Raw genomic sequence first — 14,700 nt, forward strand, 5'->3', positions numbered from 1 at the left:
TGGCCTAGGATAATTTTTAAGAGGGGTTTTTTAGAGGGTTTTTAATTACTTTTTAATTAGACAATTTAAATATTTCATTTTAATTAATTTTAACTTGTGATTGTTAGTGGTGTTTTTAATTGATTGTCAGCCGCCCTGAGTCCGCAAGGAGAAGGGCGGGATATAAATTCAAATAATAAATAAATAAATAAATAAATCTCTTAGCTATTTCATGTTTTCCCTGTGAGCACCACTTAAATTCATTGAACATAATGTTTTAGGGCAGGCTAAAATAGTCTTTAAAAAGATGGATAATATTTTTTTAAAAAATTGGGAGATATTGATCGAGAAGGTAAAATCCAAATTTTCCAAAAGATGAAATTACAGGTTGGCCTTGACTGACAATCATTTGTTTAAAGACAGATCAAAATGAATAAGGGCCTCCAAAAAGTCACTTACAACCTACATTCGCACTTAGTTGCAAACTGTCGCAGCAGCCCCCCACATGATTACAATTTGGTTGCTTCACAATGGGCTTGAATTTACACCCAGTTGCCGCGTCTGCAGTCACCCAACCACAATTTGCAACAGTTTTTGCTGGTTTCTTGGAAAAAATAGCCATCAGGAAAGCTGCATCTGCTTCATGAATGCAGTGACCCAACTTATGACTGCTGTAAAAAGGGTCAATTAGCTGTTGATTGTCAATTGTCATGTAATGATTTATGACCATAATGACTTATGACAGAAATTCCTGTCTCCGTGTGGTCTTCAGTGGAGAGCTACTTGTACTTCTGCGGCCACCTATCCTGACAAACCACAAAACCCAGAGGCCTCTGCCTGTCTCTAACTAAACAGGCGAGAATAATGGATTTCGTTCTTCTACGGAGGCTTCATTTGTAATTTGCCAGTCCCAGCTCAGGGTCCCTCTTCCCAGTGCCAGGCTCCTCTCCCTGGCTGGGCCCCACGGCAAGCAGAGAGTAGCCACGATTAGCCGAAGGGGGGGGGGCGAGGTGTTACCCATCTCGTTACTGCATTAGTGGGACAGCATGCTGCCAGGAACTCACCACATCTCGGATGACAGGGAATGTATTCTTCCGTCGCAGGTCTGGCATGCTATCGATCCCATACAGAGCACTCCCAGGGCTGAAAAGGTGAGAAAGTGGGATAGATGCATGGAACATACCAAGATGTATGGCTCATATGGAAGAAAACCACACCAGTGTTAAAAGTCACAGACTCCTGTAGTCCCTTCGAGACTTTTTTGGGAAGCCTTTAAAAATCCCCAGAACTTTTGGAATTAGAATACCTTGGCCTTTTGAATTCAAAAGGACCACAATGAAAGTTCATACACTGCTGTTGGTTTTATGCTCCTTCCAAAGTGGTCTTGCCAATGAGCTATTCAGCCTCTTCCATATCTTTCCCAGAAAAACTGTGTGGTGTTTTTTCCTTGCACCCAAAATCATAATTAGAGGCTGGAGGAGAGACATTGCTGTAGAATTGACATTGCTCTGCACAGTGTTATGGAAAAATAACAACAACAACAACAACAACATCCTTGGAAAGGACTCGATAGGTATACAAAAATGCTAAATCCAGTCTGAATATCTGTTTGGGTTTGAATGCAGCAAAAACACCAAGTTGACAAAGTTCTTGAAAATGAACAGGTCAAGATCCTATGGAACTTTCGAATCCAAACAGACAGACATCTGGCCCACAACACTGGGCCAATGACTATTGTAGAAAAGAAAAACGTCTGGTTCATTGATATTGCAATATCAGGTGATGCACAAATTGAAGAGAAACAGCTAGAAAAAATAATGAAATACCACGATCTGCAAATTGAAGTTGAGTGATTGTGGAGGAATAAATCAATGGTTGTACCAATAGTAATAGGAGCCCTTGGAGCAATATCCAAAGGACTGCCTAGATACATGTAAATTTCAAATTTATTAGACCTGAGTATTCTGACTTTGCAAAAAACCACCCTACTCGGAACTGCCTATATACTCAGATGCTACCTTAATAGCTCTTAGGTCCTTGGCTAGGACTTGAACCATTACGTTTTTACCAGTCCCAGACTGTGGATCGAATTGAAGATTAAATCTTTAATAATAATAATATTAACATCTGCCTATCCCATGTCCTTGAGAAGGACTCGATAATGCCAAATCCCATCTGAACAATTGGCTGACTGCATGATCTATATAAATAAAAATGTAAATGTTCGTTTGTTCAAAATCTTAAATCTCCTAAAGTTCTTCACCGATTGCTTTGAAATTTTGGCACAACGTTGCATTCGAATACGCGCGTGTTTTTATATACCTACTATTATATAGATGTCACACCTGTGACAGGTAAAAACATGCTTTTTTTGAAAAACAATGCCATCTGTTGGACATAAATTTAACCAGACTGAGCCACAGCAACGCGTGGCCGGGTACAGCTAGTAAGCAATAATAATATAAACCTCTATAAACAGAAAAAAAATGACCGGCACACAGAAAACAAAGAGGAGTAATGAAATAACTAGACACACATACACTCTGAAAGAATGTGCATATCACAAAACTGTTCCAAAATTTTGAAACCAATGGAGGACCACAAAGCTGATAAAAGCAGAATTCAATTGACTGGAAACATATTGAACAGTAAGAGAAGGTTGTGCGGTCACCAGCAGGGCCAGCAGGCAAAGGATCTCTTCTGGCACTTAGGTTGGAGATGTCATGGCAAAGAATAATTGGAAATGGAATCTAGTTAACTGGTGGCAACTCTGACAATATTTCAGACAACTGACAGCATAGCTGGGACAAGGAGTTTCCGGGGGACAGTCAGAATTCCAGCAGCTGCATGGAGGATGAACTTTTAGGGAGGCAAAGTAGTCCCCTTGCAGAACAAGGCAATTCCCTGGCTTTGTCTCTCCATGCCTCCAGTTTGGGTTTGTGCTGAGCTTCTTCTCAAATATCCTCAACTTTAATCAAGTCTTTCCTAAGTCATCTGAGCCTCCTCTTTGCTGCTTTGCTTCTCCTCCCACCTTGTTGAGATGCCTGGACGCTACAGCTGCTATTGATGTTTCTTCCAAAGAACAGTAACATCCTTCAAAGGCAGTTTTTTCAGACAGGGAGGTGCAGGTACTTACCCAGAAAAGGCTTGGACGGCACGTTTGGAAGCCTCCAAAGAACGTCCGCTAATAGTAAGAGCCTTGAAGGGAAAGAAGGGACAGTTCAGGTTCTCAGCAAGTGTTGGCAGGTGGCAAGCAGAGAGGGGCCATATACAGAACAACACCGAGGACGGAAACACGAATGCGAAGCAGGGCCAGCTCCACCACGCCAAAGCTAAGATCCATCTTGTTGGAAAAGACAACAGAGCAACATTCAGCCTTGAAGGGGAAATCTGGCTTGTGTACCCCACCCCTGCAGGCGGTTTCCCTTTAAACCCTGGAGTACAAGCGGCAGTTGGCCAGTGGGTGTGCTGGTCCCAGGGTGCAAAATGGGAAACCTGGGTTTGGCCACAGCAGATCCCTAAGCTGGCACAACTTATGATTCAAAAAACCACAACAGTGAGGACTCGGTCTGCATGTCAATGGGAGGCATCTGGACACATCAATGGAGAAAGAGGAAGACAGAAGCATGGAAAGCTGGGGTGGGGGGCATGCGCATCTCACAACTCAAATTAAAAGACCAAACAGGTCGACCGAGCCACAACCAAACGCCCACAAAAGACACCACCCTTTAAGGAAAGATGCAAATTTGGAACCTTTTCATCCACAGAACTGCTATCTGAAAAAGAATTGGGAAGAGGGGAATAAAAATTAGACACAACGTCTCCAAGAAATGTGCATAGTGAATATTGCAATCCTACCCAGAGCCTGGCTGGGAGGCTCTTGAACTTTATACTCAGATGCTAAACCAGGTTGGGACCTCCTCTCCCCCTTTCTTCCTTCTGCCTGGCAGGGAAAGTTATGGCTGGCCTCTGAAGAGGTAGTGTGTTTAATTAGACCTCTTTCTCAGGCTGGTTCCATTCTTTAGGAAGCCTGATGAGAAAATGTTGGATGTGCATTAGGATTTTCAGGTGTGACAAGAACCCTCAGAACCTGAAGCAACTCATCCAAGGGGGTCTTCATCTTTATGAATGGATACCACGAAGCCCTGCTCAGAAGTAAGAGGTGTTCTGCTTACTCGGGTGCCAGCCTGGCAAAGTGGCTCATGGTCCAGAAAGCTCCTTCTGGGTGCAGCATCATGGGCCACCTAATCATAGCAAGAATCTGTGGATTAAGGCATTGAAAGCCCCTCCTGGACAGCAAAGCCTGAGCGAAAGCAACCTCCCTGACCCACAGGCTGAAGGAGGCATGCTGGGAAACCCTTGCCCACTTCACACATTCCAGGAAAACCACTATCAAGTCATGATTTCCTTCTCAGATGCCCCTGACATCCTCCCTGCAGTCCTGGCTCTGGATGGAAAGCCTTCCAAACACCTTGCCTCGGTGCGCTCAATGGTGTTCAGAGGGTGAACTGACAGCCATCACTTTGGAAGGGGGCATGGAGGGGAGAATGGCCTTTTATTTCAAGCCTAAAGAAAAAGGAGTCCCTCTCCCCCCACCCGTGCCAAGAAGGAATTACAGACCTGGAAGGGAAACATAAAAATAAGAAATGATTGATCTTTGTCAGTAACAGTAAAAGCAGCAAGGCTTTGGCATGACTCTGCCTTGACACCATACAGTCTAATGAAGGACAGTAATTAAAACGGGGGCCTTTCTTTTCTTGTAAATCAGAAACATATATTGTGTTTTTTCTTGGCCATAAAAACAAATCTACTCAATTAGGATTGCTCAATTAAACAGAGGAAACCAGAGTAAAAAGCGGTAGAATGTAATACTTTTCCCTTTGAATGCAGTGGATCCTTCAGCAAATGTCTTATTATGAATGATGCTGCATTGATCAAATCCTTTGCGGCCATTAGGAATTAAAGCTTCCTGTATACAGACATCTAGTCAGCTATAAATTATACACTTTAACTGAGGGTGTATCCCAAAGACACAGAGCACCAAACAGGAAGACTTCTGTGAACAGAACTACGGGTAGTAGCTTGGAACTAGTGACAGGGTGAAGATACCCAGGGGAAGGTGTGAAAAACAGCTGCTCTCTTCTCAGCCTGTTTGTCCTCTCCAGCAAGCTCTCCATGCAGCCCTTGTCTCAGATTCGGGGCCAGGAAACATTTCCAGTCCACCTTGTAAATAAAGGATCTTCTTAGTCAGAAGATGCAGCAAGCATTGCAGTGGGCCAGAGAGATACTGAATCTCATTCAGACAATCCCTGTGACCTAAGGAACCCAAGCGGGGAGAAGGAGGGACACACTCACCGACTCCCTGGATTTGTCTGCCCAGACAGCTGTTGCCACAGCCCCAGGATGGTGGCACTAAATTATTCTAAAGTCATTACTCCAATGCAGAGTTTGCTTGGAGGATATTATCTTACTAGGAGCAGGCAAAAGCATCTAATGTTCTGTGACCAATTGAGAGGATTATGGCGCATAGCAAATGAATAGCAATGGTCTGATCCAGAGAAGGCCAAAGCAAAATCATAGCTGGTTGACAGAAGAGAGGAGAAATTGCAATCAGTAGTTCACAACCTGGGGGGGGGATGGGCAGGAAAAGAAGCCTTAGCAGATTAAGCTGTACTCTCAGGCAAAGGGCTACAGGTTCCCTCTATTTGTTCCCCCAAGACTGGTGATTTCCTGGCCTGTCCACAAAACTCCCTGTTCGAGGGCAACATCTGTCAGGTTTGGTCCTGCTTTTAACCACAACAGAAAGAACTAAGCCAGCTAAGCTTTTCAATTAATAGGCATCCTTGCACTATTTTAAACTGCACAAAAATAAAAATAACCTGTTTAAATAATGAGGTTTAGAGATCTGAACTCATCAGATCTTGCACACTGAACTATGTGAGGTTTCATGTGAGAATGTAGAGTTTTAAACACTGAGGATTAGTCAGCACTATCTGTCACGGGGGGGGGGAGAGTGAGGTCACATTGTTGGGTCCTCATCTCAGTTTCTAGGCACCCTATTAGAAACCATCCTAGATCATTATCCAATGTTTCTTTGACAGAAAAGTCTTTGCTGAGTTCTCCTCCACTGGCTCCCGAGAGCAAAAGCCGCGTGCCAAGGAGACCCCTCTGCTGCCCAGGGCAGAGATGGCCCAAACTCTTGCAAAGAGCTGCTGGGACAGAGATTGGAAATGGACCATCAGGGAAAGCAACAAATCAAATAAATCCAGACAATCCTTCAGAATTTCCAAACTCACTAGATTTTGCGTACTTTTTGCCTAAAAAGAACCAACCATGGTTAGTGGAGGAAGTTCTTAATGGCACATAGGCAGAACCAGATGGCAACTGCACTGCTGCCTGCTGCTTGCCTGTCAGCTCTTCGTTGGAATATCCCACCTAAACATTGCATTGTATTATTCTATGAATTTGAACCACCATTTCTCTGTAGAACCACTCTCTGTCCTACCCCATCCCTTGCTGCAACTAGGCCTAAGAATAAATAGTTAAGCACATACATACTATTACTACACCCCTTTCTCCCTGCCCACTTTGCAAGTTTCTACCACTTGTAGCGTTTCATTTCTTTGGCTCCTGAGCACATGGCAGAACTGTGCTCTGGCTTTGCCAAGCCTCTAAACACTCCTGATGACAAATGAACGCTGCTGTCATTGTGTGATCATAATTTCAAACAGACTTTCCAGTCTTGGGGGTAGTTCCCTTTGTTATCTATCCATCTCCTGTTACCTCCTCAGGCCATCCTGGGGGGGGGGGGGACAGAAATGACCTCATAAGAACATCTTTCAGTTTGATGACACATGGCAATGGAGAAAATCCAAAAACCTTCCTAACCAGAATGTAAAGACAACAACTTCATTCAAAGCAAACATTCTAAGGTGCACACCAGGCAGGGTTGCTTGGGGAGAGCTGCAAGAAAGAAAAAACCACTCCTTGCCGTTTGTACGCAAGGGGCATAAAAGGTCTCATGGCGGCCTTCTGCCTTTGCACAGAAGCCTTGGCATTTAGCCTTTCTGCAAGGGGCTGATTCCAAGTGGAGAGGACCCCCTTTCCAGAAGGTCTCTGGTACCTAACAGAGGAAGAGTTTTTCAACCAAACATTGCAAATTCATTCGTACATCTTCCCAAAATGAACTACCCTTCAGTTTATTCCATCCCAGGTTTGTTCAGATCAGAGAAATTTCCTCCAACTAGGGCAGAAGCCTGGAAATGTAACAGACAGTGCTTGTTCAATGGCACACTATTCCAGGTTTGGGATCTAGGCATGCAATCTGACTCTCAACACACACAAACCCACATCTCTTGCCTTGCGGGACTTTAAAAGTTCCATCCTACAGTATGACGCCCTTTTGTCATTGAGCTCCCCATGGACTCAGAGGGATTACAGTCAGCCCCACCAGCCAGGTATGAACCTAACCTTATCCCAAGTTACAAATGGAGTCTCTTCCTGCTTTAGGACAGCCACATGAAACTTCTTCTCTACTGGAACTGGAGCCAGTTTAGTCTATGGTGAAGATGCTGGCCTACAGACCAGGAGAGGGTCCCACCTTAGGTATGCTAGCCAGCAAGGTGACTTTGGGTCAGTCCCTCTCTCTCAGCCCAACCCACCTCACAGGGTTGTTGTTGAGGGGAAAATAGGAGGAACAAGGAGCATTATGTATGCTTGCTGCCTTGAGTTACTTATAAAGTAACTTATAAAGCCAGGATAAAAATCAAATCAATCAGTCCACAAAAAACTATGCTCCAGGGCACAGTCAGTTTCTAGAGGAAGTACTGTAGATGGGGCTAGACAGAGTGAGGAATTGGGGCCAAGGGGGTGAGATGGGGAGAGGGCTGCTGCATTTATCTAAAAGCTTCAGCCCCACCATGAAACTTGCTGGGCCAGAGCTTCCAGACAGAAATCATGATGAGACATGGGAGTGCTGTGCAGAAACACGTGGACCTGGGGAAGGTGCTTTTGTGGATGTGGTGTAAGCGCAGACTTCTCATTTTGTGGGGAGCTGGGACGGAGAGTGGGCAAGCTCCTCTATAGCTCCAGGCTGGGATCCAGCCAACCCCCACCAGAGCACATGGCTAGAGAGGCAGCCATTCTCTTGCAATTTTTCTTGAAATGTGTTATCAGCAAAGCTTTGCACGATGCAGAGGGTGAGACCCTTGGCATGGAGGAAGCAGCCATTACACAGAGGCAGCATCTTTAAAGCCAGCAAGGGGGTGGGGATGGGGAGAAGCAGAGGATTGACTGGAGTGATACTTTATTGATATAGGCTAGAGGAGCAGACCTTGAGAACTGGGCTGTCCCTCCTTCTTATAACCCCCCCCCCCCAGTGAATTAATCTGAGCTGATTTCTCTGTTTCCCAAACTTAATGGATGTTTTTATTTCTGTAACTGTTTCTGCATGGTCATTTCTGTGGTTCTCTATTGGTTGTTCAGTTTACAGTGCAGTTATCAGCAGTGAATTCCCCAAATCGAAATGGTCAGAAAATAGGCAATCAGATTCCTTGGGCAATCTGCTCTCTGATGCCACAAGGAGGAACTACTAACGTGGCACTTCCTAACCAGCCAAATGGAGCACTTCGCACCCATGGCGGCCTTGGTGGTTATCAATCCTTGGCTGCTCATACTTTGGAAATGAGTATCCAAAGTCCCCCTCAGCTCACCTTTGGGCACCCATCCTTCAGCACCTTCACCTGCCCTTCATACAGATTCCGCCAGAGAAATGGAGGCGGCTGTCAGTCACAGGGGCAAGGTGGGCCTCTGGCAAAGTATAAACCTCCAACTGAAAGTGGCATCTACCCACCTAGCCATCAAGTGATTTCTCTGGAGGGGAACAGATGAGCCCACGTAATTATTTTAAATTATCCTAATTTTAATCATGGTTTCTTTTTTATTCCCTGTCCACAACCCTGACCACAACTCCAGCCCAAAATACTCTAAGCAGCACCAACAGACCATGCAAACATTTCATGGCCGATTGCAATAAACTCTTTTAAGACCCTCAGGCAGGCTATCAATCCTATATTCACTTTAAAGGTAGAGGTCAGCATCAAAGCAGGGCTTGGGAAAATAAGAGGCCTCACCCCCGATACTCCAGGTAATCAACCACTTCCCACAGAATTTTCCAGGTGGTCTCTCACAGGTGGCACTGGAGGACTTAACAGAGATTTGCACCCATTAAACATATTTTTAAATAAGAAGCTAGCTGCATTGATACATAATAATACATATCATCAAGATTTCTAAACCATGATTTATTGCCTACTGTATCATACTAAGTCATAATCGCACATCACTTCACCCTCAAAACAAAGAACATACTCTGTAGCCTCAAGGAAATGTGTGAATTTATCCCCCATCATGGAGCTGGTCACAAACTAAGAGTTTAATCTTCCCTGCCCTAAAGCATAATAATTGTATTGTATTTAAATTGATTCACTCTAATTAGTTGAGTGGGACAAAACATGCCAAATCTCCGACAGTAACTCAGATCACGAGGCACAGCTTGTAACAACATTAGTCGTGGATTCTACAGCAGAATTCAGCATAGTTTCTATTCCAACTGAAAAAAAGGACTCTTACAATTCAACATTTCTTTCTTTCTTTCTTTCTTTTGGTTTATTGCTGTTTGTAAGCAAAATGTAAATCCACCCTACCTCCAGCAAGGATCTTTTCCTGCAGCTCACTCATCTGCTTCTTGTATGCCCTCAGAGCAGCTTCTTTAAAAGATGGGGTGCCTTTTTTTTTTATGGGCACTTTAGCAGGGACTGCTGGAATATTCTTATTTCCCTCTTCACATACATCTAGTTCATCTCCAGCCAACGTATCTTCCCCGGCAACTTCCCACATGTGCTGATTGGCCACCTGGTTCTCCAAACTGCCACTAGGAGAATCTTCTGGTGCAACAGCTGCCGCCTCCACTTCCCCTCCCTGTGTCTCTTTTTCCAACTCAGTTGCGCTCGTCCTGCTCTCCAGTTTAGCAAGGACTTGCTCCATAACTTCCACATAATCTGTTTCAAGCTCGCCCATGGATTCACTGGGATCTTCCCTATCTTCAGCTCGATAATAGGAGGCCTCTGTGTAAATGTCAGAATCCAAGGTGGTGCTTGATTCATTAGCAGTGGATTGAGACAGTGTGCGAAACCTTCCCATAAAATATGACCCGCTGTCCTCACAGCCACTTAAACTCTGGGTGCTCTTATTCCACACCACTTCCAAAGCTGATCTTGCCCGTTGCAGGGTACTTCCGAATTTGGGAAAGAGGAGGGTTTTGTCTGAAAGGTCAATGCTCAGCCGGCTGTGCCAAGACTTGGGAGGTCCTTCCTCAGCATCCGTGCTGGGCAACTCGCTTTGGCTTCGATACATCACAGGCTTCCTGGTTTGAGTGGGAAAGAGGGTGTTGGCTTTAGCCTCCTGCTGCCCAGTGAGCTGGCTGGACCACTGCATTTCAGTAGTGGGTCCTCCCCCAGAGAGGCAGTAACTGTCTAGGGCATAATCATAATTTTCTGCCTCATACTGGGCATCCGAGAACTGGCTGAGGTTTACTTGTCGGTTGGAAAAATCGTTTAAGTTATAACCCAAATGTTGGTAGCTTGAGGAATTTATTTCCATGTCTCTATTCTGGTCTAGCCGATTCCAGTCCTTCCATGGCAAAAGTTCATCTTCTAAGGAGACCTGAGAGTTACTATAATGGCTCCGGTCGCCTGAGGCACATGCCATCCCATTGCTGACCCCACTGTCAATGGTTTCTGTATTCTCCATTTCACTCTCACGTCTATGGGGAGGGCCTTCTGGATTAAAACCCTGTTCCTGCAGATCACCACTCCACTCGGCGGGGTCACCCTGTGTTCTCTGCCAGAGTTCCCGGTCAGAAAAGGATAAAAGCGAGCTCCCATTCATTTTGATGAAGTGCTGGTTCTCTGACAAATCTTCAGAAAAAGACTGGCAAAGTTTAGAAAAATCAGACTCTGAACGACTGAGTTTTAGTGCTGCCAAATCATCCTGTGACGGCCACAGAGAGGTCATGTTAGAGGAGCTGCCAGCTCTGATCTCCTTCGGTGGGCTGCCTTGACCAGGGAAAGTCTTGTCGTCTGGAGCCCTTTTAGGAGCATCTCCCTTGCCTTTGGCAGAATTTCTTTTCATTTGTGGAGCAGATTTGGATATCTTCGCATACCTGTTCCGACTGATGTCAGATTCCAGTTCTTTGCCATGGTTATCACGGAACTCCCAATCCTGCTCTCTGGCTCTGAGATCCACGGTGAGGCACTTCAGGTCCATGCTCTCATACGTCTGAGACGAAGGGAGGCTCCTCTGCTTCCGCTCTCTTGAATCTCGAGGGAGAATTTCAGCTGAAACCCCAATCCCCGTCCCCTTAAGCTTGTAAGACTTTTTCAGAACTAGGTCTCTGTGCTGGGATGTTTCAAAATAAACAAGGATGGCCCGTGGCTTGGCATTAGGACAGTCTCTCTGTTGTCCCAGTCGCTGTGCAAATTCTATTTTGACAGAATTTTGAGCCTCTGAAAATCCCATTTTCTCTATTAATATTCTGTGCACTACATGTTCAACATTCTCAAACTTCTCCTCTGGCACATTTAAAAATCTAAGACTAGTTTTGCTCCCTGCATGTCCAAGTTGTTTGATATAATCATATATATCACGTGTCTCCCTTCGTGATTGTACAAATCCGGTCCTCAACTGTTCAATTTCATTCTGCACGACTTCCACATTGCTGGAGATCTCATCAATGGACTCTCTGAGGGCATTGACGTGTCCCCGCAATTCAGAGAGCTCTGTTTCTATCTGACTGATCCCCTGAAGCTCCTTGAATATCATTTCCATCACATCATGGGTCTGACTGATGCAACCAGTGGAACTGAAGCTTGCTTCCAAGGTGCTGGACTTTGGCGGGCGAGCAGTTCTGTCCAACGACTTGCTCCTCAGGCCCCAGGTTTTCTTCCACGTGCTGAGCTCAGAGTCTGAGGAGACATACTCCTGACTCTTCTTCCATTTCCTCAACTTCCGTAAAGCACCAAGCTTGAGGTTGTGCAGTGTGCGGTCCCCTTCGGAACTGCCATCTGAAGGGGCGAGGCTACTCACACTCTTCCTGTTGCGTCTCATAGGCATTGTGTGCAATGAATATTCTTTGCTCCCGTTTTGGTCTTTGGTTTCACTTAAAAATTTTGAGAATGAGCTTTCGTTAGAAGATGCGTCCTGAAAGGAATCTTCATTCTTATATGAGAAAACTCTCTGTTGCAATCCATTCGCAATGGCTGCCCGATAGCTGAAAGTTGGAGACAGAGAAAATTCGTGGTTGCTTCTCTCCTCTTCGGCTGACCAATTGCGAGCAGAGGTATGTTTAGCTATTTTTTTTACTGTGCTTTTTAAATTAATTGAGAATAGCTTTACTTGTCCAGCTTGGGAAATATTTAGTTCCTTTTTGCTTTGACAGCTCTCTTGTTTGCTCTTTGTATTGTTTTCCAACTTCTTTGTAAACATTCCTTTATAAATCCTGGGTATGTAAAAAAGGTTTCGGTTCTGGTGGAGAGCAGAAACCATGGAAGGCAAGCTCAGTTATCCTTCCCCACAAATACTGCAGTTCCTTCTTGACAAAAGCATTTGTGTGCTTCCAACGATCCAGGACAATAGACACTGGTAAGTGTTAACTGTGGTTGGCAAGTCAAAAGGCAGGAACAGCTTCAGGAAGGAGCCCACAGGTCTGAACAACCCTGCTTCTATTTTCCGTTGCTCTCTGAGGCATCTAAAAAGCAAAGAAGACTATTAATATGACTTCCAAACCAAATTCATCATGTTACACATCTCAAAAATACTGAGCACTTGCTCATCTGACATTTTGATACATAGAATTATTTAAAAAGTAATTTATGACATTTGGAGAAACTGCATTTCCTATTTACAGAAAAAAAGGCTGATCAAGAGAGAAGTTAGGTAAGTTAGTTTTCATGGCACATTTCAGCATACCTGTCGTTTGGGGGGTTAGAAAAATATTTTTTAAAAATAAGTGATGTACCAAATTAGAGCTCCTCAACAGAATCTTTACAGCTGTGTTCTTAGATACGGTTCCTTGGTAAAAAGGAACTAAAGTCAGTAGGTCTCAAGTATGCAAAATGTTTTGCTTAAAGCTATTTGGGATCAGGCAGTTCTATAGAGAGACTGCCTGGCTAGTAATTATTCTGAACACACACAGGCAGGTTTGCACTTTATACTTTTTTTTAAATGGCATCATTCAGAAATCAGGAGAACATTGCACATATTCAGAGAGTACCCAGATCTGATTATGCCTTTGTCTTTACATCCACCTATTCTGTCTTAGCGTTGCTAAAACAAGTGCAACACAAGAAAATTTCCTATAGCAACCCTCTAACTGGTACAATGCAAAAGATTGTTATGCAATATGTATTCGCAGAGATAATTTGAAAGAAAAGCTCTAGATGTCAAGGGAAAAGAAAAAGAAAAATTCAGGAAAGAGCAGAAGGAATTTGTTCTCCTCAACACTTCTTCTACTTAAGAAGAAGAAAAGTTTGGGAGGGGGAGGAGGGAAAAGAGTAAAAAAAAAAACCTGCAATTTTTTTGAAATAATGGTGAATATAAAACAATCAGGCAGGATACAAATAATTAACACCACAATTTTCTCCGTACATAGGATTAATATATAAAATAAAGAAGTGTGTCTTAATTCAAACAAGACTTCTTTTCTTAGAATCAGAAATCTATCAAGATATTAAAGAACTGCTAATTATAGCTATAACTCAGAGAACAAAATTCAATAAACAAGGCAATTTTTGTGAAATAAGTGCTTACTTTCCATACTATAAATATGAAGAGCATAAGAGCACAATATTTTCTTATTACATCAATTACATCTAATTTCCATTTTATTTTTGTCAATATGGCAAATCAACTATATGAAGAGATGTTGGTTCCTTAGAGTTCCTCAGATTATAGTTCCATTTGTAAAATCTTAAACACATTTAAATTAAGTTAGCTCAAAATTAATTATGTTCAAATTCTCCCAGTGTATTCCATAGTCTGGAACCTCTCTCCCTCCTGCAGAAAGGGCTCTCTGACAGTGGGGGCTCAGAAGTACAGAATGCTAGGTCTCTAGAGGTCATCTAGTCCAACCTGTGGCCAAGTGCAAGGCTGCACTACTACAGCATCTTCAAAACATCTTCTGCAGATCTTAACACCAGGACAGTAAACAGGGTTGTTCTTTGAGCACAGCTGTTGTGTAAAGTTTGTACCCTGTGCTGCTTACCCACATTCGATTTTAAAGGGCTTTTCAACCCACAAAGCATGTTGTGATCAGACAGGATGGCCAAGTTCACTTCAGTCCTTGCAGGGCACTTGTGAATTTTAAACATGCTGAAATGCAAAATAAAAAAAGAACCAAACTGGGCTTTTGAGGTCAGCAAACACATGAAAAGGCACTGTGACTAGGCTGCTGAAAGACAGTTTGTGGTCACATGTCCATTTTGATTAATGCCGCTCAGAAGGGAGAGACTACCAAGCCTCCCTTGGGAGACCCCAAGTCCAAGGGAGTCCAAGGCAGCAACAGAGGACCGCAAGACATCCTGAAGCCACGTCCTTTCCCGATTTGAAGAATGTTCATGGAACCGCAAGCATTCACACCTGGCAACCCAAAGCACCTTGCCTGCT

The 14,700-nt window shown here is 43.9% G+C and overlaps 1 protein-coding gene across 2 annotated transcripts in view; it reads right to left on the reverse strand.

Moving 5' to 3' along the window:
* UNC13C (unc-13 homolog C) overlaps positions 1 to 12,585 on the reverse strand; it is a 63,236-nt gene extending 50,651 nt beyond the window's left edge. Inside the window, exons 1-4 of one of the 2 annotated variants that reach the window (XM_029283155.1) lie at positions 9,684 to 12,585; positions 3,733 to 3,755; positions 3,116 to 3,177; positions 1,044 to 1,122 (exon numbers count right to left, since the gene is read on the reverse strand). In XM_029283155.1, the coding sequence (XP_029138988.1) occupies positions 1,044 to 1,122; positions 3,116 to 3,177; positions 3,733 to 3,755; positions 9,684 to 12,582 (3,063 nt within the window). In that variant the 5' untranslated portion in view covers positions 12,583 to 12,585. The remainder of the gene's footprint in view (positions 1 to 1,043; positions 1,123 to 3,115; positions 3,178 to 3,732; positions 3,756 to 9,683) is intronic. The other variant, XM_029283154.1, reaches the window with a different exon arrangement.
* Positions 12,586 to 14,700: the final 2,115 nt, after the last annotated feature.

Source organism: Protobothrops mucrosquamatus, unplaced genomic scaffold (assembly GCF_001527695.2).
Source record: "Protobothrops mucrosquamatus isolate PMUCROS unplaced genomic scaffold, P.Mucros_1.0 scaffold27, whole genome shotgun sequence".
NCBI classification, from domain to species: domain Eukaryota; kingdom Metazoa; phylum Chordata; class Lepidosauria; order Squamata; family Viperidae; genus Protobothrops; species Protobothrops mucrosquamatus.